Raw genomic sequence first — 20,729 nt, forward strand, 5'->3', positions numbered from 1 at the left:
GCATATGGGCCAAAATTTGCCTGACACTGTTGAACAAAACCGGTGCCTCTAATTGAGAAAAATTATACCAGTAAATTTTCTAAAGGCCTTTATAGTGTGTGTCCTGAGTATATCAAAATTAATTTGCTGTCAAGAAAACATCGCTTGAACGCACCTATGTCGTTAGTTCATATAGGTTGCAGGTCATATAGGGGTTATATGGGCCACCGATGTTGACCGTGTGCGCTATTAACGATTCCTTGTGAAGAAGTCAATCATTTAACAAAGTTAAAGGGAAAGTAGTTTTTTTTTTAAAAAGCGATGTTATCATGACTAAAATAGACGATGCTTTATAGTAGCTTGCTACCAAGTACAACAGGTGCAATATTATGATCAATCTACCACAGGTCCATATGAAGTTCTGCTGCGTAAAATAAGCCGCACTGAATGGCGTAAGTACTGGCACATCCACGAATTTCAAGAAGTGAAAAGAAACAATAAATGGGCTTCATCCATTGGGACCAAGCCCCACACTCATTAGCCCATGCTTTGTTGGGCCCAATAGTGAGTAAAGAGTATCACACAAACCCTCTTAGAAATTAAATAGTAAAAAACAATCTATCATAGTTATGTATAATTCTGGCACATATAGTCACCTATCGTAAATTCTGATACATAGTCGTGACTGGCTATAATGTGGTGCATATGTCAAGAATATTGTTTTGTCTGAACGATACGTTATAATAACAAGATTTCTTTCACGAACAATCACCTGTGTGATACGTTGTTGACATGTGCTACAACGAATGCAAAGTTACCGTATATACATATATATGTATTTTTATTAAACAGTTAATCTCTGAGGCTGGTTAGTTCATTCAAGTTATCTGTAAAGTTAGCATTGGCATATACACTCGGAACGCAATGGCCTATGCGGTTCCAGCTCGCCTGGTTCATACAGTCCTCGCGATCATCATCTAATATAACTCCATATAGTGACTATTATAAAACGTAATTTGTTTTCAGCTTACCTCCGAAAATGTAGCTTTAAAATAAATAATGTTGTGGTAGGAAAGTAAGCTGGGTATTTCACCCGTCTACCCTTGGAAAAAAGTTTGATTAAATGTAGAAAAAATTCTTAACTGTACCATATGGCCCATCCTTTTAAGTTTGGCCAAATAGGCTCTAGTGACGCGAATTGCATTAAGTTTCGGATATATAAGGGCGTCTAAAAAATTTAGAAGTCATACTGAAATTTTACATCAACGTTTCCTTACTAAAAAATCAGAGTTGCTCAAATAGGTTTTATCCCATGAAGATTTAGTTATATGTATTTCAATATGTTTGTTAATACGCACCACCTTATTCTGATCCTGGCTATAAGTGTTTTTGTTCTTGTCCACCAGTAAGTAGTGTTTAGCCCCGTGATAGTAATGGCTTTTGTTACCCCCTTCTTGTAAGGGATGTGGCGCGTTGTGGTGGGCGTGCTTTAGACTTGCCTCTGTATGATGAAGCTTTAAACCACCTGAAACAGCATCCCTTTCTCTACCATTGGGATTTAAATGGCCACCTCCACTTAATGACATATGACTAGTTTTGCGCCCATCGAGGTGAGCTGAAACACAGTGACGCATGCAGCAGTACATAATGCTATTGTTAATACTTATGCATATTGTCAATGATAGAAATATATAAGGCTCTCATAGCCAGGCAACTTTATATAGTAATAATGATGATGAGACCACGCATATGGACAGACTATGAAAAAAACCGGCTTACTTCGATCTCGCTGATGAGCAGAACTGTGCTCTCGTGTCTGATGAGTACTGGGACGATACGATGGAGTAGGTGCCGTTGCTCCTCCACCCCATGGCGCCTGTGCTGTGAAGTTGAAGTTGTAGTTCTTGGTCAGCAAAGGGTCGTTTTCAGGGCTCATCTCATCAACACTTGGTCCGAGCTGCAAAAATGGAGAATGTGGAAGGTTTATTAAAAAATTGCTAAAAAGACCTAATTCTGATAAAATATCCAACTTGGTTTAGCTTAGTGCCAACATAAGACCATATCCATGGCATGCTTAGATTTGTCGGGTGTAGCCCGCGTGGAAAGTCAGAAAAAAGAAAGCCCACGCTAAACAGTTAGCGAACCAGCTAATTTTACAGCAGCTGTGTAATATCGCCTATATATATATATATATATATATATATATACTGTCTCTACTAGAGCCTATTATATACTGGAAGATTTAAATTTAAGCTGTCATCAGAAAAGCCACAAGGCCTCAGCTACGGCCAGGCCAGAACAAGTGCGTCGTGTGAGTTGGAAGGACTTAAAAAGGTCCCTTTCTACCCAGCAGAAGCCATTTTAGCAAATATTCTCTAAGCTGTGCTCACTTTGCCTTTCACGCTGAGTCTTTTCTGTTCTTCTTCGAAATCCACAGCTATTGCGGGGCAAAGCAGCAGTATAAACGCGTGCATCATGAATAAAAGTAAATCCTCAGAAGGGCGCCAGGTAGGATAAATATTGATATGATCTAGTGCGACTAACACAGAAACACAGCACAGCACAGAGCTAAGGCGAGCGTCATCCACCTTGATCAGTTTATAGCGTTGTTTGTATGGTAAAGCATGATCTTCACTAGACCCGATAAAAATATTTTAAAAGAATACGCTATAGTAAACATGCAGGTATAAATAATATAGTGAGCTGATTGTGTTTCTTAAATTACGGTTCACTACTAACCTCAAACATCTTTACTTGCCTCTCGGTAGACCCATGCAAAGTGTATCATGCTAAGCATGCCAGAAAAATGACTAATATAAATAACGGGCACTAATCATCCGTTCCCTCACTACTAAATAGATTCCATTCGTCGAGCGACGCGCATTTATAACGATTTGCGCCTTTTTTTTAGACACGGCTGGTGCCCTTTTACACGTGTCAGCTTTTCTCTCTACTGAATTAACTATTTCTAACAACCTTTGCTAACACCTTGTCCACTCACTATAGGGGAGTTGCAAACTCTAGAGCGATGGCCCTAGGGGGTTCTCAGACATATATTAATAGCCTTCAGCCTTCTGTAATGCAGATGCTGCGGAATGTCCAGATATAAAATGGGTCGGAAGAAAACGACCTTTGCAAGCGTTACACTATATTTTCTTGTCGAAGACCTAATTCTATAAACATCAAGATAAACAAGAATAATTAAGCTTGCGATCGCGGATACTAGTTACTCTAAGCAAACTCAGGCACCGGATCTACGTAAGAAGCATCCGAAGGCAGAAGCAGTTGACTATGATGTAATTTACTCAAAGACAAACGGAATTAGAACGGCAAACTCGATCCAATTACAATAATGGTCCTATTTGTTAGATTGCAGAAAATTGATTCTCGGCAAAACGTCATATCTTTCAATAATGCCGGATACAAGTAGATTTTTTTTTATCGGTATAGGGCCTTTTTTCTTACACTATGGATAGAAGCGCCCTGTGTGGGCTCCACTTATATATGATAATCTCTGTAATTTCACTGATGATTTATTAGTCCCTCTATTCTATGAACAGCCACTACGAAGCTAAAAGAAGGCAGATATTTGTAGGACTGACCTGTCGGAGGACCCGCTGCTGTCGCTTACGATCCTGGAAGCGCGCTAGCTGCTGGGCTCGCGATTTTCTCATGGCGACCCTCTTGCCCAGGTAGCCAACGGCTGCGTACTCCAATAGGGACGCGAATACCTGTAACATATAACGTGGTAACAATATACATGCATTTAGTATAACTTGTCTCATTATCAGTCCGCCAAGATGAACACACTGTTTCTGGCGAGCTTCGACCTTCGACCGAATTCATTGCCGGTGCAGTAATGGTGTCTCAATATTCATTCATATCTGAATCATCTTCCTTATCACAACCGCTATATGAATCCACCGAGAAAAAAAAAAGATCTCTTTATGAAGCACCAAGCTGTAGCCGAAAGAAAAGGATCTCAGCGACGTCAGTGGATTTCCCGGCGGGCCTGCGCTCTAATCCTATAGGAAAGTGAATGGTCCTTATTGACACGTTTCGAGTTTCCTCTTTTCGGCAAAACTGTTGCACGTCGAACACTAGGAGAAAGAGAGCCTCTAGGGAGACGGCGAAATTCCTGCTCGCAGTAACCCGACCTACCGCCATGAATGGAAACCTACGAAAGCAGGGAACCTTCAAGGACACCGCATTTGCTGAGCATTTTCCTGGTTGTAGACAGACACAGGGGAAAAGTTGACAGGCCGACGCGTCAAAGGTGCTTTACACTGAATTCGAATGACGGTCTATAGCGAGCAAAAGAATTGATGCTTGAGATTCATGCAACGCAATCCTTGCAGGCTCTAAAAATAAGGCCGAACAAGACACTAACCCGATTTAATTATGTGTGGCCAGCAGTGTTCACTTATGTACCCTACGAAATCAAGGCATAGAGAAAATATGCAGATTTTGGCTTTCAGTCATCGAATGGCCTGTAGCAATTTAATAAAGGGTAATTGGATTCTCCATCCAAGTGTAACAATTAGGAATGGATGTAAATACACTTCTGTATCGGTTGTGAACTGTGATACTACAGATCTGAAGCAATCTAGTCCTAGATACGTAACGTGTTCTACGTTTAAAACACATGTATGCATCATTTAGGTATATAACGGCAGCCGTAATAACTGATGGTGACTCACGTCATAAAACACCAAAAATGATGAAACAAATAAAAATGTTAAGCCTTCCACATCGATACAATAACACATTTGTGCTGGGTATACTTGTGTATACTTTTTTATAACGTGGTAAGATTTTGATAACTTGGATTCTCAGGATATAAATCCTATGAGTCCTTACCATCGCTCATTGATTTTACAGTCGCGGACTAAATGTCCTTCCAGCGATTAGGCAATGGCAGATGGCAGACGAAAAACTCAGCAGAAATGACTACAGATATTTGATTTCTCGAATGTACATGGACGAACGAGTGCAACAGCGCCTTTTTCGTCTAGAAGATGGTAGATGCAAAAAGTCGACCACATCTGGTGCCAAAATGAGATTGACAGAAGAGGTAGACGTGCTCCATTGGACATTACTTAAAAAAACGATAGAGTTATACTAGCCAACTCAAAGGTCTGAGCAGAAGAGCGTTATACCAGAAAAGAAAAAAATGATTAGGCAAACACTTGTAGACGCTTGTGAAAACGCGTCGCCAATATTGTTCTAAACTGGACACCACCAACCGGTTTACTGGCGGAATGCCGACATTGCGGAGGCTCGTCGTGATGGCAGTAGGTTTCGATGATTTGGATGGCATAAGAAGGAGAAGATGACGTATTTGCTAAAAAAGTACAAATCGGGAGAAGAAAGCGCACAAGCAGGAAGGGAAGACAAAGACCTAAGGTTTGCTTACAAAAAGCTCCGTATCCTGATCAGACGAAGCTAGGCGGCATAGTGGGAAAAATTAATTGGAGGGATGGAACGAGACAAAGCTTGATCATATGAAATCGCCACAAATAAAGTGAAAAAAACGGTTCTGAGGCTACCGATGGGTACGGTCAAGGAGGCTAAGCTATTTCCTAGGTAACTTCTAAAAGAACTAGTATTAACTGTAGTGAACGTTTCAGAAGTTACTGCGGAGAGGAATAAAACAGTGAAACTACGGGTGGCTTAAAGCAATGCACCGGACTCAGACGGTATCCACCTGAAACCATGAAGGTGTTAATAAAGACGTGGCCTGTATTCATTAGAGACATCATACATCAACTTTTCATAGACGGCCGGTTTCCCAACACATGGAAAAATGTGTGTCGACTGTCGTAAGCAAACCTTGAAAAAAGCCAGGCCCATCAGTTTATCACCCAATGTGCCCTCTGAAAAATACAACAACAGTTATGGAAAATGAAGTCATTGCTAGGCTTGATACGGAAATTGAAGAAAGCAAACCTTGTTGAAAACCCAATATTATTTTTACGAACTTTTTTTTTGTAGCTATCAATAGAATTTTAGACAAAAGCGCAACAAGAGAAACAGTAAACGCAAACGATGAGGGAGAACATACTCCTGATTTTCTAGACGTAAAAAACGCTTTCAGTTTCGCCCCCTGCGACGTAGTGACGAGGATGGTTGGGGAAAAGGATCTCTTCATACCTCACAGATGGGGTGTAGAACATCAGCGACGGAAGGCGGGACATCTCGGCAAATGTACCCCAGGAATCTGTACAGGGCTTCACTCTATTGGGTTTCATGCACGATGATGTCCTTGTGCCGGGCCTATTAAAGCGAGCCAAATGTGTATCATACGTCGATGACTTCGCTTTGGTGGGCACCATTTAAAAAAGGACGTCTTGCAGGATGGAGTTGTATCAACCCAAAGGTCTGGATCGAAAAGCGTTACACCAGAGAAAAGTAACGCTGATCGATTAAGCGGAAAAACGAATGCTAAAGAATGAACCTCTGATTGAGCGAGAAACTCGCCAACATTGAGAAGACACTTAAGTATTTAGGAGTGAGCTTCAGCACGAGACTCCGAAAACTGCACATGCAAAATAAGCAGGGTTGCATCTTGCGAGGCCAAGGCCCAGGGTAGAAAGGCTATCGGAAATTTAGAAACGCTTATTAATCAGAGTAGCTAAATCTGCTCTAATATACGCTGCCCTTGTCTAGGTTAACGTGGTCCTCGACCACGAGAGAAACAGACGGACTTCACTTTCCGCACAAACAGCGCTAGCAGTGAGAATAGCCCAAACGTATTGAACAGCCTTCGCGGAAGTTATCATAATGCTTGCCAAAATGCTGCTGTTGGGCCTACTGAGCAAGGAAAGAGCCGCGCGCTACTCTGGAAAGAAGCTTGACTTCGCAACAACACGTAAGACTATAGTGGCAGGAAAAATGGATGCGGGATGCACCTCGAGGTCGACCAGAGGTATGGACACTCAACCTGATTTCGAGCACTATTACACAACTGGTTATACGAAGAACTCATGCGTCACGTGACTCCAGACGAATCACGACTAATTTTAGATAGATATGACGAAAATAGGCAAAACACGGATGTGTGTTTTCTGCGTATATATCAGCATATTATTCTTCACCGCACAGAATTAAATGCGAGGCGGCAAATTTTGGCCCATTACAGGAACTCATAATGTATGATGGCCCAAGCAGTTGGAGAAAGCTTGGCGAAGTCAGGAAAGTTATGCGTCACTGGCTCGGCTTCCCTTCGCAACATCATACGAAAGAAACAGGAACTAGAGTGTGGCAGACGACGACGACGACGACGACGAGTCGAAAGGCATTACGTGGTCCCTGAGGCAAAGCAGACGTAGGCGATACCTTGCCTCCACCCAGGTTTCGAACAAATACGATAAGTCTTGGGTTTTGCAAAAATGCCCTTGAAGAATATCAGTCAGAGGGTAGTCTCTATTTGCCCTACGGCACCTTCAGTAACAAAGAGGACTGAGTGCCCTTGAGTTTAATGACACTTTTACTCAGACCTTACAACGAATCACCCGGGGACATCTGAATACGTCATACAATGCGTCAACAAATTTTTCATACCTTAAAAAACGAGATAATATATAATGTGCCCAGCTTCAATATAAAGCAAAATTCGGTGAAGTAACTACGTGAAGTCACCGAATAGAACATTGGAAGTGCGGTTATAAATAACAAAAGAGACGTCATTGTGCTTGCGGTAAGAATGTCATCTTGAAATGTAATATTTCTATGTGTAGTTTTATCTTTTTTATTATAAAGCTGTGCTCGACTACAGTACAAAAAGGCATATTTTTAAAAATTGCCATGCATAAAAAAATTCTCAACAATAATAACCTTGCTAATAATTCAACAGAACTACGCTGTCCTGCGACGATAATTTGGCACAGTTTAACGGAGTCACACCAAACATTTTAACGGTACGAACGTAGTCATCTTTGTTGTCAGACCGCAAATTACAAAGCTTGGAAATTTACAATAAAAAAAAAGTACCCAGGCGCAGAACTATCCAGGACTGTGTCGACATCCAATAAAAAATAAGTCTGTAAACTAGGTTTATAAAAACAAATAGATAGAGATGAAATAGCTGTAGTATTTGTCATAACCTCACATAACTGTTATAGATCTGTGTTTGGCATTAATGATATCCCAACTTCTTCTAAAACTTCCACATATATTTTTTATTCTGTTGTTTTTTCGGGAGGCGACGATTCGTAGCGATCTGATTGATATATTATTCATCTCGATAAAGGGCAGTATCAAGTCCTGTCGCAAATAACTGAAGGTACTCAGGAAGTCAAACCCCATTGCACATTATGTGTCCTAGGTCTAATATCTCTTTTGTCCTTCTTTAGGACATTCTATTTGTTGGATTTCCTCGGAGGAAAAGTACGAAAAGACATCGTTAGAAAGGCGTGAATAGACCGTTTAATGACAGAGGCGTATTTCCACGACCCCCCCCCCCCCCCCTTCACTTCACCCTGTATACTGTAATAAGTCATTTTGGATGGTTGTGGCCTTCATGAGGCAAAACCAGGGAGACGATGCCACAATTGAGTTCTATTCTTGAACCCGTCACTCGTATTAGGCAGTAGAGTTTAAAATGATATGTAGAATGCCAGTTAACTACGTAGCATATAAAAGTCGTGCAGATTCTTTTTCACAACCTGAATGAGCAGAGAAGGTTCTTCAAGTAAAGATGCTCTATCCTGTAAGTAAAGGATTCGACTGTTCTCCCTACGTATCTATGATTCCATCTGTGGAACCGTTCTTCTAGGAAATAGTTTCTTGGAAAAGAAGTGTCAAATGTTACGCCGTATGCCTAATATCGTGATGCATGCGTGAGCCTGAAATGCTCCTACAGTTACATATTTGAGTGGAATATAAAATATCTTTCAGTAGTTTAATCTGTGATTTTAAGGCGTGTATTATTATAAACGTGACTTTTTTAGGCAAATATGTACCTTCATTTTTATCAACAGAAAAACAGTTTTGCTTTCATTCTGAAAAAAACGATCAGGATATTTTTCGCCGACCCAGTTTTCTAGTATTCCTAACCGCTACTGAGAAAGTCGGATGAAGTTTTGACACCACATGGCTTGAAAATAGCTATTTAAAGAGCGCTGAATACACAAGACAGTAGACGCTTCAAAAGGTGACACATGATTGAACTGAAGCAATTATGTACCTTTTGAAACATAAATTTTATAAGTTATAAGAACTTGATCTATGAAAGGTTTTTTTCTCTGCAGGGAGGATGTCCATAGCGTATATATATTAGGGACATTAACATATTATACACACACACATACCTGTTATTAGTTAGTATATATATATATATATATGAATGAGTAGTTTCAGACTGCCATGCGACTTTTGCTTGACCCTATATACCGAAATGTCAGACAACATTTTGGCAGCATGAAAATATCGATTCCCTTCCTTTACGCGGAGCTAAAAGAGTAATTGTAACCGTGAAAAGTAACTGCGTTTTGGTTCGATCAGTGATCGTTATATAGGTCCAGTAATAGGCGAGAGGATACAAATGGATGCCGGAGGATGGTAAGATATACTACCATCTTTTGCATAATACAAATAACATTAAATACTTTGTGTACAGCGTGCATTTCTGATCATAGGCAAAACAATGAGGTGAACTGTGTAAGGATACCGCTTATATAAGACCTTGAAGCACCGAAGCAAATGCAATATTTGTAGTTAGAGTTTCTAAAAAGTTGAGTGCTTTTTTCAAGTACCTTAAGTTAAGATTAGACAATTAAATTAGCGTTAGTTAAAATTAGCGAACTCGGAGAGCCTATCTTGCTCATTTGATTATTGAGTTGCTTCTTGCTTAAGCGTTGGTAAGATCTGGCTAAGAAGGAACTTCGAAATTTCAAACCGTCCGTATGATGTTCCAATTACGTTTTTCAAAGGACTCTTCAGAAACAAACAGCAAGATAAATGTGAATTTAAGAGGGACAGAAAAGTAAAATTGAGCAAAGAGTAAATGGAGCTTAAAGAATCCTGTTACGTGAAACGAATGGGAAGTGGGGGGGGGGGGGTGATAAATTGGCTGCTTTTAAGTAAGCCGCCGCCCCCCTTGTGGGTAGAAACAAGGGAGGAAGATAACAAAGAAGGAGTTCTTATGTATAGGGATCAGTAAACCTTATGAAAAATTTCAGTGCTATTTTAAATCGGTTCAAACTTTCCATCATTCTAAACCCCCTGTTGGGTTTTCGCTGTGCACGTACGAGGTCTCCAATGATGAAACGGGGCCAAGTTAAATTGGGAAAACAAAATAGTTTTTTTGACGTTGGCATTTGTATCCTGCGGCGGTAGCCCCACGTAATCACGACGAAGATGACGACGATGCCGCAAAATTCACAGCAGTGAGAAAGAATAGCTCCTATCCGAGCATTTTAAGTAAAAGCGGACAGCAGACGAACTACAAATACGACAGACGTCTCATACAAGAACACATATCGACCTCAAAGAATAACTGCGTTGCCCTCCCTTGTATGCGACCTTTGCATGGCGCTTCTTGTTCTTCTTCTACTTCGCCCCACCCCGCTCGCGAAAAAAAGAGCACGCAAGATACGCGAATTAAATTTTGCCTCAACAGAAACCCTTCGGAAAGGCTAGCGAAGGTTGAGCAGGCACGGATTTCCGTTAGAAGAGTAGCACTCTCAATGCCTAGTCAACGAGGCCAACTTGAGAGTACGTATATTGTTATGCATGCATGAGATATTTTTAGGGCCCGGAAGGCAGATGTCCAGTGAGAAATTGATTATATTCGAAAAATGGCCACCAGCTTTTATGCACAGGAAGTGCGACATGCTTGGTAAAAGGAAGGCTTCAGCTTTCCGGTCCTTGCCTCGGTAATGCGTCTTGCGTATCCTAAACTAATCCCTGAAGTATTGAAACCTTGAAGGCTCACCAGACATTGGAACACAGATCAGCTGCAAGCGTGTTTTTACTTCGATTTTTTCTCCGTTCTCACTTTCAAGCGACTTCCGCCCTACACTGTGCCCCCAGACTCGCCTGCTCAGGACACTATCTACAGGCAAAAGATTTACAAGCTTTTTCTTTGAACTCCTTCCTTTCTTTTCTATTCCGCACGTGTCTGGGGCCGGCAAATGATGCGCCAACGAGAGGCCTTCAGCGATACATTACTGATGTGAAAATTGTTGCCTGATGACTATTTTTTTTAGACGAAGTGTAGCCACATCGCTGAATTTATACGTATTCCGAAACTTAGCAGATATTTTCGTTGAACTTTGTTGTTTCGACTAAAATCGAAACTTGACGGTTTTTAGGTAAGGCCTAATACAGGCGTAACATGTCCATAAACGTGACAAAACAAAGCAAAATTTTATGTAAGGTTTCACAGCGAAACAAGCGGAGAATCGAAAGGCCGGTAAGGCAAAGTATCCAGGGTCAATCTAATATACCCTAGATGATTACGTAGATCAACAAAACAGCATAGACCTTCCGCTAGCATTGAGCCGTAGCGACAGCGTACTCATTGTTTATTATCATTATGATGAGTTTCGTTAAGGTCTTTCGAGTGCCGACAGTGAAAAGTAGAGAAGAGCGTCTTATTAGAGCAAGGAGTCTGCATAACATATACTGTTGATTTTTGTTTTCGGTCTTTAAATTATGGCTAAAAGCATTGGGGTGCAGTTTTACGTTAAACGCTATCGCAAATTGCTCTAAGGTATTCAATGTTTCATCCATGAAATCGTTCTAAGGTGAAAGATTTCGTAGCTAAAAGTCAATTGCCGAGCCAACCAAAGTGTAGTAATATAATTTATTTAAAATGTGCTTTATTTGACAAAAAACAGCCAAACATACATTGTAACCATTATGCGTGCGTGTCAATGGGTAAATAGCACACGCTCAAATGTGCCCAATGCGATAGCGTTATGGACTTCTATTTCGAAACTAATCGGCCATAGATCTAATAATTCGGACTCATCTAGCGTGTCAAGCGAGTTTTTGCCTAAATTTAAAATCAATTAACTAACCATGACAAAGCAGGTTCCCAGGTAGACGTCGATAGATTTGACGTAAGAGATTTTAGGCAGCTGTGAGTTCGTGCTTGACATAAGAGTGGTCATCGTGAGGACTGTCATTACACCGAGCGCTACACGAGCTGGAGTTGCATTTCGGTGCAACCAAAATGATACCTGAAATCAATAGCGAAAACTGTTCTAGTGATACAAACTGCTATTGATTTCGTGCATAAAATTACCTATCGTTGTAATCGCGAACATCATGTTGTTAATACTGTACTGAGCGGCCGCTATTTGTGGCACCGTTTGTGCCATTCGAAGATAGACACCCAGCATACACAATCAACTTTATCACTCTACCTATCGATATTCCGGGCTCTCCTTGCTTCGCGAGCGGCTGTACTCCAACACGCTTCCGCTTTCCTCACTTTATTTTTTCGATATATACATATACATAATACCTGTAACAACGTAGGCTTAATTGATTGTGTTTATGTAATCGACTTCAACGATATAGTGATCCATCCTGGTACTATGCGTCAAGAGTGGAAGGCCGTTGAACTTTCCATGCTACTGCTTGTCCTGTGGATACCGGCCAGGTAAGCAAACAGCTCAGAGAAGAGGCCAAAACCTCTGGAAAGAGGTAGAACTGTTACCGAGTCGCTCTGATCTTGTCTAAGCACCGAGGGAGCACATTTCGGAATTATTCCCGCCACGAGCCGACGAAAAAGCGCTCAGAATGAAAATAGCCGAACAGCAGCAGCAGCAGCGCCAGCGTCAGCGGCAGCGGCGTCGGTACAATTGGACATCCGCTAACAAAGATATTTTCATATATTGAACGGCGATGGATTTCAGAACGCAGAGGCTTAGAAAGACTATCGAGGCGAAGAGGCGAGATATGAGGAAAGGGATCGATTTGTAACTGAACTGGAAATGGGACATAAATGTAAAAGTAAAAAAGAACAGTCAGTCATTCATCGAGCATCAACGGTTTTTTCGTTCAAAGAGTACCAACACGGGTGGATGGCTAGGTTGGTCTAGAGTAAACTTCAATTGAGCTCCAATTTTTCCCTATCGCAGCTGCTGAGTGACATGTTACGGATAACACTCAATCAGTCTGTTGGTATTCAGCCGAAGTTGCCTAATTAACGTGGTACATGTATAAACCTGCCAGATGAAGACCCGTGAAATACAAGCACCACGTAAATTGAAGCTTTACATGTCTCAAAGGATAGGCAAACATCATACGGCACTATAGGTCCATCGCCGCTCTGTCCGCACTCATTATAAGCAGCAACCTACAAGTACATAGATTTGATTTCTAGTCTCAAATATTTTAAGCCATACTGTAATTATTGTTATTTTCGAATCGAAAATTTCGCCCTTAGATAATGTCACGTATTCAGAGATTTTGCCCTCGCTACACCATTAAACAAATCGTTTTAATTCATAGACGTGCAACGCTTTGAGAGATGTATTTATTTGTCCCTAACTACGATTGTTAGTATACGCAAATCATGGGAGAGGCACAAGGTTTACTTTCGTAATACGAGCGCAGAGCTGCTAGTAGCCAATAACTAAATGCCAATAAATAAATAAATCTTAGTCCAGATAGTAGATTTTCTTAATTTCCCGAAAGAAACTACACACGGCAATGCAAATTGTTATATAACTGCTAAAGAAGCAGAATACACCGTCCTGTTTAATAGAAAGAAATACGCTCTAGTAGCTGTCGTAGAGTCTAGCACGCTCCGATGCAAACGAAATGTGCCCTTCATCTACCAGAAGTTCCCCTCCTTATAAGAATGTGCTTCCAGTGGTCGGACCCATAATCAGCTAGCCCGGCTTAGGTTCGAGTTCAAGCGCAGGCATTCTCAAACTCTACAATAAAGAACCCAAGCAGTGAGAAAAGCGATAGATATTGTAATATATTCTGCTTCAAGGTCCCTCCGATTTAATATCGAGTTCTTTCCTTGATAGGATTTAGAAGCTAGAAGACGCTACTGAGGCCTGTTGGAGAAAGGACGGCAGTTGAGTATTATATACAAAAACCAATATGACGGAAAATACATGACAAGAAAAAACTAGGGCACCACAATTACCTACACATGCATTTTTGCGAATTCTGGTATTTTGGTACTCGCTCTTGAGGCGAAACGTTACGTCGCTGGGTTTGCAAACGTTCAGACTATTGACAAAGAGCTCAAGCTGGAATCTTATACCAGCAAAAGTAGGCAAAGTGCTTCTGAGGTCGGTAGACCATACGAATGTAGCATTCAGAATCCTCTAAAGAATGGAGCAAAAATTCTCAGGTCCTTAACATATCATTGGCCTGAGATGCCTAATAACTTTCTGGCTTCCGAATCTTTTTTGGACACTACTACGTGGCTTAGATATATTCAAAAGGTATTTATTGTATGCATGTATAATATATTGTAGGAACCACCGTTTGGTGGCCTTTGGGCCAGAAGATGTCCTCATAGCGAGCACAGTTGAATTTTCAGCCGGTATGAATACCCTAAGTGGTGCCCAATGAGGAAAACTACACACTATTTTCCAGAAGGTGTAACCACAAAAAAGAAATCAGTGCGTGTTATACGAATTGTGGCTATGCCACCATAGGTTTTTCAGTAAGATCAAATGCGGATAGTAACATGGGCCTATTTTTGATTTGCTGTAGACTGCCGTCAGCATGTCACTACAAGGCACCGTCGTCTCGCACTGCTGACAGAACGGCGTGTATCCCAGTAATGCGTCGAGGACTATTCACCGTGCTATATTCACTTCTTATGAAGCTTCTCCACGTACCGACCGCGGCAACACAAAGGACTAAACGAGTTGAACCGGTTAAAAACACCTATAAGTAAAAGGCCGGTGTGAAATACAAGAGATGTATCCGGAAATATGTTGAACAGCTAAATGATACATACCCATGAAATTACAACGATGAGTCCAGCTGGAACGTAGATTTGAATGAGGTAATAACCCATTGAACGGACGAAGCGAATCTCACAGATGAGCCGTGAGTAGTTGCCTGTCGACAGAGAGATCTCAGAAGCTTTCTGTACATGGCCCTGAATTTTGAACTGGGGCAATTGTACTTCCTCTGAGATGCCCACGCTTTTCTCACCGTCGCGCCACGAATACCGAATATCACTCATTGTATATCCAACTGTAGTAAGCGTAAAAAGCAATAGAGGGCAGTACTGTTGTCAGTAGGCTTAACTTAAGCGTATTTATCGTTACTCGATTACGTAATGCGCTCACTATTAAATTTTCCCTATTGTTAATTAATCATTTTAGTTAACACAACAGATTTTGGTCTGCTACTTATTATTAGGTTCTGCAAGTTACAACCATTAAGTTGAGTTTTTGAAGTATGTTCCAGTAATGAAAACCAATTCATTACGTCTACAAGATTGAATACGAAATGGCATTTTGACTCATCAATGAAACCAGCGATATATTGTAATATATTAGGAACTTGCTTAAACATATAGACTCAATATAATTAAGCCCAGAATTTGCCCACAGGATTTTTTTGAAAGTGTTGAAAAATATCTATTTAGCTGTAAATAAAGCTTAATTATTTGAATGTTCTTAAAGCGTCTTTTTGCAGCAAATCATCATTAAAGAAAGCTTATAGTAGTGCTAAACAAACTATTATTGAATGCTTAATTTCTTTTCGCATTGTTACCCCATCTCGCTATCTAATAAAGGAAATTTTTCTATAGCAGTAAGCGGCTTTCAGGTGAACAAGCAATATAAGAGCCATCTATTATTTCGAAATAAGTCAGAAAAGGATTTATTTCCGTGTGTTTGATTGCAACCGCTTGCAGCTTACGTTCTTATGACGGTCATAAGCTTGAGCCTTGCAGAAGCCTAAACGTTGTAGAAAGAGCGTCTAGCAAGAGGAAATTCAATATTTGGCACCAACATATGACTCACATAGTATAGAAGTTCCAGTCGTTCCACTAAGCCTTCTAGTGGCGCTGCTTGGAACAGACGATATCAGATCATAAGATACTACGTTGTTTTTGAGCTGTACTTAATGCAAGTATATAAAGCCCAAAAATGCATGTTATTCAGAAAATAAACCCATAAATAACGGCCAGTACACGAAAGTACACCAATACACAAACAGCCAAGGAGAAAATGCTTAAGATTTTGACTGCTGGTTTATAGAATATCTGTCAATCCGTTAGCATCCTATGTTTGTTTTCCAAGAACATTACTTTCTTGCTGTAGTCTTATAACACAGCGGAAATATACGAACGGATAATCTTCCGGCGATGATCGCAGAACGCCGGGCGCGGTCCGAAGGTAGTATAGAACCGAGTAAATTTTCCTTAAGTAAGTGCGTAAAAGAAACATAAATAATAGGAAACTTTCTTGACTCAAATTTTCCTCACATCCATAGCAATTCAATAATCATCTAGTTTAATCATTATTTAAGATAAGTTTTTTTTTCAAGATCTTTTATCGAAAAGGACGAGCGGTTTCCTAATAAACCGACCAATATAGAATAATACAGCTGCCATGTATAGTATGCCTACAATAGAAAAGTATGTATTTGTACATCAGCCCTATTAAGTGATAAGTACTGTTTATCAGAGAGCAGATGACGTACGATCGATGTTGGAATATAAAATCCAATCAAACATGAATCTTAAGGTGACTTTGCCTAAGGCCATGGCCTACGAAAGCATCGTGCGTAGAGTTCAGTACATTTATTTATTAGATCAGCTTTAATAAGCGCACTATAAGGACGTTACGGATTCTGCGAATTCAAGCGAAGCCAATTTAGGTTTAATTTAGAACTATCATTAAGTAACCCTGATCACAAACCCTATTCCTGCCCCAATAAAATCCCCCAAGCCTATGGTTACAAAAAACCTGCGCGACCAGAATCCAGAACAGAAATTGCGCAAAATTTTATCTTAACCTTGTAGAGAAACAATCGTATCATTGGAAAAAAATCTATAATCAATGGTATTAATTCATCTTCAGGTATGGTTTTCATACTATATGTCTATATTGGTATAGCGTTGCACAAAGCGGACTTTAAAGTACTTAGATGCAATATTTCAAGTAGTTTAGGCGGAGAACCAGGCTCTTTCTGCTTGCGAAAAACTTGCATATGATGTTTTTATATACATCTGTTTTTGTTATTTAGCTATAATTATTAGCAGCAACAGTGTCAAAGTACCCGGTTCAGCTCAGGTGGAGCTTCCGCATCGTTCAGCGCAAGGTGTAGCTTTTATAGTAGAATGACTGTTAAGTTGTGCACCTGTGCCCTGAACATACATCTTCTAACTGCGTCATACCGTAGGAGCAGAATAAAAATTTTGCTACCACATTCAAAATATACTTAAATCGGCCTTAGTTATGGCCTATTTGGTGGTGGATATTACAAAAGCCAAAAGGAATTTTGCAGGACCCTGTATGTATGTATGTAGACTGTCCTGAAATCACTCTAGTTCATAGAAAGCCTTTTGTGTATCCCAGATCGTAATGTAAGATGCTTAATTGACATCTACTAGGTTCTCTGGAATTGCTTAGCGAGATAGAAAAACTGAATTAATCCATGTATAAGAAAAGAATTACGATATTCGTGAGTCAGATGTACTGCCGTTTACTGTTGCGCTCTGGCAGACTCTTATCAGTTGTGTATTGCATTATCATACCTAATCTTGTTATCGACGGCTTGTTTGAGGGACTCGCGTTTTTGAAAGCAATCGAAGTGGACTGTACCGTTAACGTTGCTCTCCCCTGTGTCGAAGCGATTCGCTTATGATCCTCCTTCTGCACAGACTGATTAAAACAACTTTTCTTTTTTTGGTGATAATAGTTACGCAAATCATCTCTAGAACGTGTCATTGCGAAGGGATCTGTTGCCGATTCAATTCCCGATCTTTTTTTGTTTGTGTTACAATTTCATAACCCGTGATCCAAAGGATTCCATAGCGAGCGCATTGTCCATACTGTGTTTCGCTCAAAAACGTCCCCGATTAAGGTAGCTCCTCTTTGGCGTTTGAGGTGTAGTTGCCTCATTTGTAATCTTTGCGACGGCGCTATTGTTTCTTTTTTGTTCTTATAATGCTTACACTCGTACTGAACTGCTATTTCACTTTTGCCGCCTTCAACAGACTCCACTGATGCTCCCCTCTTCAAAGAGCAGACGCCTAATCACTAAGGGTTCATTTTTAGCATAAAGTGAAGTCTCTCGCTCTCTCTCTATCAAATGCATCACTATCTGAAAATATTCAACTAGCTTATAATCGTAGATGGCCAACAATACAGTGCAAAATTCTATGTACTTTTGCAGTGTAGTTTAACAATGGTTCGACATTTTGGATTCTCTGGTCAAGTTGAGACAGAATATGTCCGTACTTAACTGAGGAAAAAGAATCGTACAGAGGACTTGAGTATTTTTTTTTTATTAAATTGGGTTAATCGGTAATTTGTGTCTAAGCCTCCTTTAATCATTTGATAATTTGGGTGATATGAAGCTCATGAAGTGTTGAACTAAGCGTACACAATTCGCTTTTCCGTTATGTACGACTTATAACAAAATTAAATCGTTTCGAGGACTACTGCATACCGCAATGAGAGTATCTCAGTTTTATGAACTTTTCTTTTTTCGTACTGCTATCGGTTCGAGGCTCTGGTAGTAATAGTGGTGAACTAGGAACCTCGTAACTGAGGGTAGTTTGAGAGAATTACCAAATAGAGACATTTCTACTATTACCCACAAACACTTTAGATAGGACTACCCCATATGCGACTAGTCGCCTACTAAGAACTACCAATAAGTTTTGAAACAGCGGTTCGTAAAAGTAACACCAAGACTTGCGATCAACCTCATTCTTATAAAAATAACTATGAAACTTGCACGTATTGACACCCCCCCCCCCATCACTTTTCCGATCAGTACGAAGGCACCAATTGATTGAGTTCATTTACTTCTAACGACTATGGATACAGGCCAAAACGTCCAGCACGAGTTTCGGGTACAAGTGGGCCTTCTTTATCAATCCTTGGTTAGAAATAAGGACGATTGTGTAAGCATTTTGTGTATTCATAGTACTAAGCCCGCCTGTATGTGTGTGCTACAAAAATAGATTATTCAGAAATAGCCGTCATTTTTACGTTCACTCAATTCTTCATGTATTAAGTAATCTTAATACGATGCATACTTGTCATAATATATAAAGATAAGGCGCGTAATCAGTCCACTAGTGAGTCTAGATGCGTTACACGAGGGCAAAATGGAACTTGGAACCCAAGTCTTTCATCATCAGATGGACTTACAGGATCTCATGATATGGTAATATGTATACTGAATAGCAAACCGCGAAATCTTGTGGAGGCTGGTACAATAAAGCTGCTTCTACCTGACACTAATTGCGACGCCCATCATAAAGGTCTCTGGGTCTATTTGCGCTACCCCATTCCTTTAGCATACAATAAACTCAACGTACGTCTGTCCATAAGAGAGACGGATCGTTATCTCAAAATGCTGCCGAAGCAATAACGTATCCGAGAGTGGATAAAACAGTCCATTGCACGCGGCGCTGCGGTCCCCAAAAATAGACCGGCTTGACATGATCTAGCTTTTCCAGTCAAGCCAGCTACTCCCAAATAAACGCAACATTATATAAGACCTAAAGGCGTCTTTATATCAAGAAGGGCAAAGCGTTTTCCGTGACCCAACAGAGGCTGTCATTGCGTTTATTATTCGATTTCGGATGCGTTTCATCAAATGTCAGCTGTTTATAGTAACAGCAAAGGGTAAGAGATCGCGATGGGTTTTTCGAGTGTGCCATCTAGCAACGTCTGATGGCGGTTGCATTTGCTGCCTAACTAGAGTTAAGAGTTACAAAACAATGTTTGCTACTTTCGTTTGGTAATGAACACCCGTCAGGTACAGTGGAAGCTCATGAATATAGGAGCGTACGATGTGTATGAAATATTAAGTTTAATTGAAGAACGAGCTTATTTACACATAAGGAAGTGTGTTGAACATAAAAAATAAGCTTATGTAGCACATACTCTGAACATTAATCAAAAGAAAGCACGCAATGATGCCGCGTTCCCGAAACCGTGTGCACGCCCGCCATGTATAGCTCTTGCTCTCAACTTAATTTCATATAATACAGACTATTTCCTTCAATTTAGCTATTACGAGACCGGATTCCGTATGCTCATACGAGATTTTTTTACATTTCGGGAACAATGTATAACAAGATGCGATCTTTGCAAAGATAGAGAGTTAGCAACATTCAGTACCGCCGAAATATCGATGGCGAGGGTATCATGCTAACTTTCGACCATTTTGAAGACATATGCAGAAGTACGAAGACGTCGAAAACGTCGAATAGTGAGAAACATATCATTATATGCTTATCTTGGGTGCTGTTGCTCTAGAAGCATTATTAGCCCTTAACAGATGGATGGAAGTGAAAATCTCTGAGCCCGAATTCTTTTGTCAGTTACTCTGGTATTCATTGCATCTACCACGATTCAATGCAAATTTTGCAGAGAAGTATCTACGCAGATAATGATTTTCCTGAAATACCCGATAGATATTTCGGATTCGATAGACAAAACCTGATTAGTGCGTCGACTTCCCACGCCGCTTATGGGGCTGTTTGGTAATTATCAGAGTTTCCTTGAGTACAATGTATTGGGAAGAACTGCAATTAACTCTGGGTCAGAGTGCATCCCCGCAAA

At 40.4% G+C, this 20,729-nt stretch overlaps 1 protein-coding gene across 3 annotated transcripts in view; it reads right to left on the reverse strand.

Annotated features, from left to right (window-relative positions):
* LOC111268489 (uncharacterized) overlaps positions 1-20,729 on the reverse strand; it is a 57,422-nt gene that overhangs the window by 7,454 nt on the left and 29,239 nt on the right. For 2 of the 3 annotated variants that reach the window (XM_086971716.1, XM_086971717.1), the window contains 5 exons: positions 14,924-15,165; positions 12,006-12,167; positions 3,582-3,710; positions 1,759-1,936; positions 1,338-1,594 (listed from right to left, as the gene is read on the reverse strand). In XM_086971716.1, the coding sequence (XP_086827842.1) occupies positions 1,338-1,594; positions 1,759-1,936; positions 3,582-3,710; positions 12,006-12,167; positions 14,924-15,165 (968 nt within the window). The remainder of the gene's footprint in view (positions 1-1,337; positions 1,595-1,758; positions 1,937-3,581; positions 3,711-12,005; positions 12,168-14,923; positions 15,166-20,729) is intronic. The other variant, XM_022847511.2, reaches the window with a different exon arrangement.

Source organism: Varroa jacobsoni, unplaced genomic scaffold (genome assembly GCF_002532875.2).
Source record: "Varroa jacobsoni isolate VJ856 unplaced genomic scaffold, vjacob_1.0 scaffold_1292, whole genome shotgun sequence".
Lineage (NCBI taxonomy): Eukaryota > Metazoa > Arthropoda > Arachnida > Mesostigmata > Varroidae > Varroa > Varroa jacobsoni.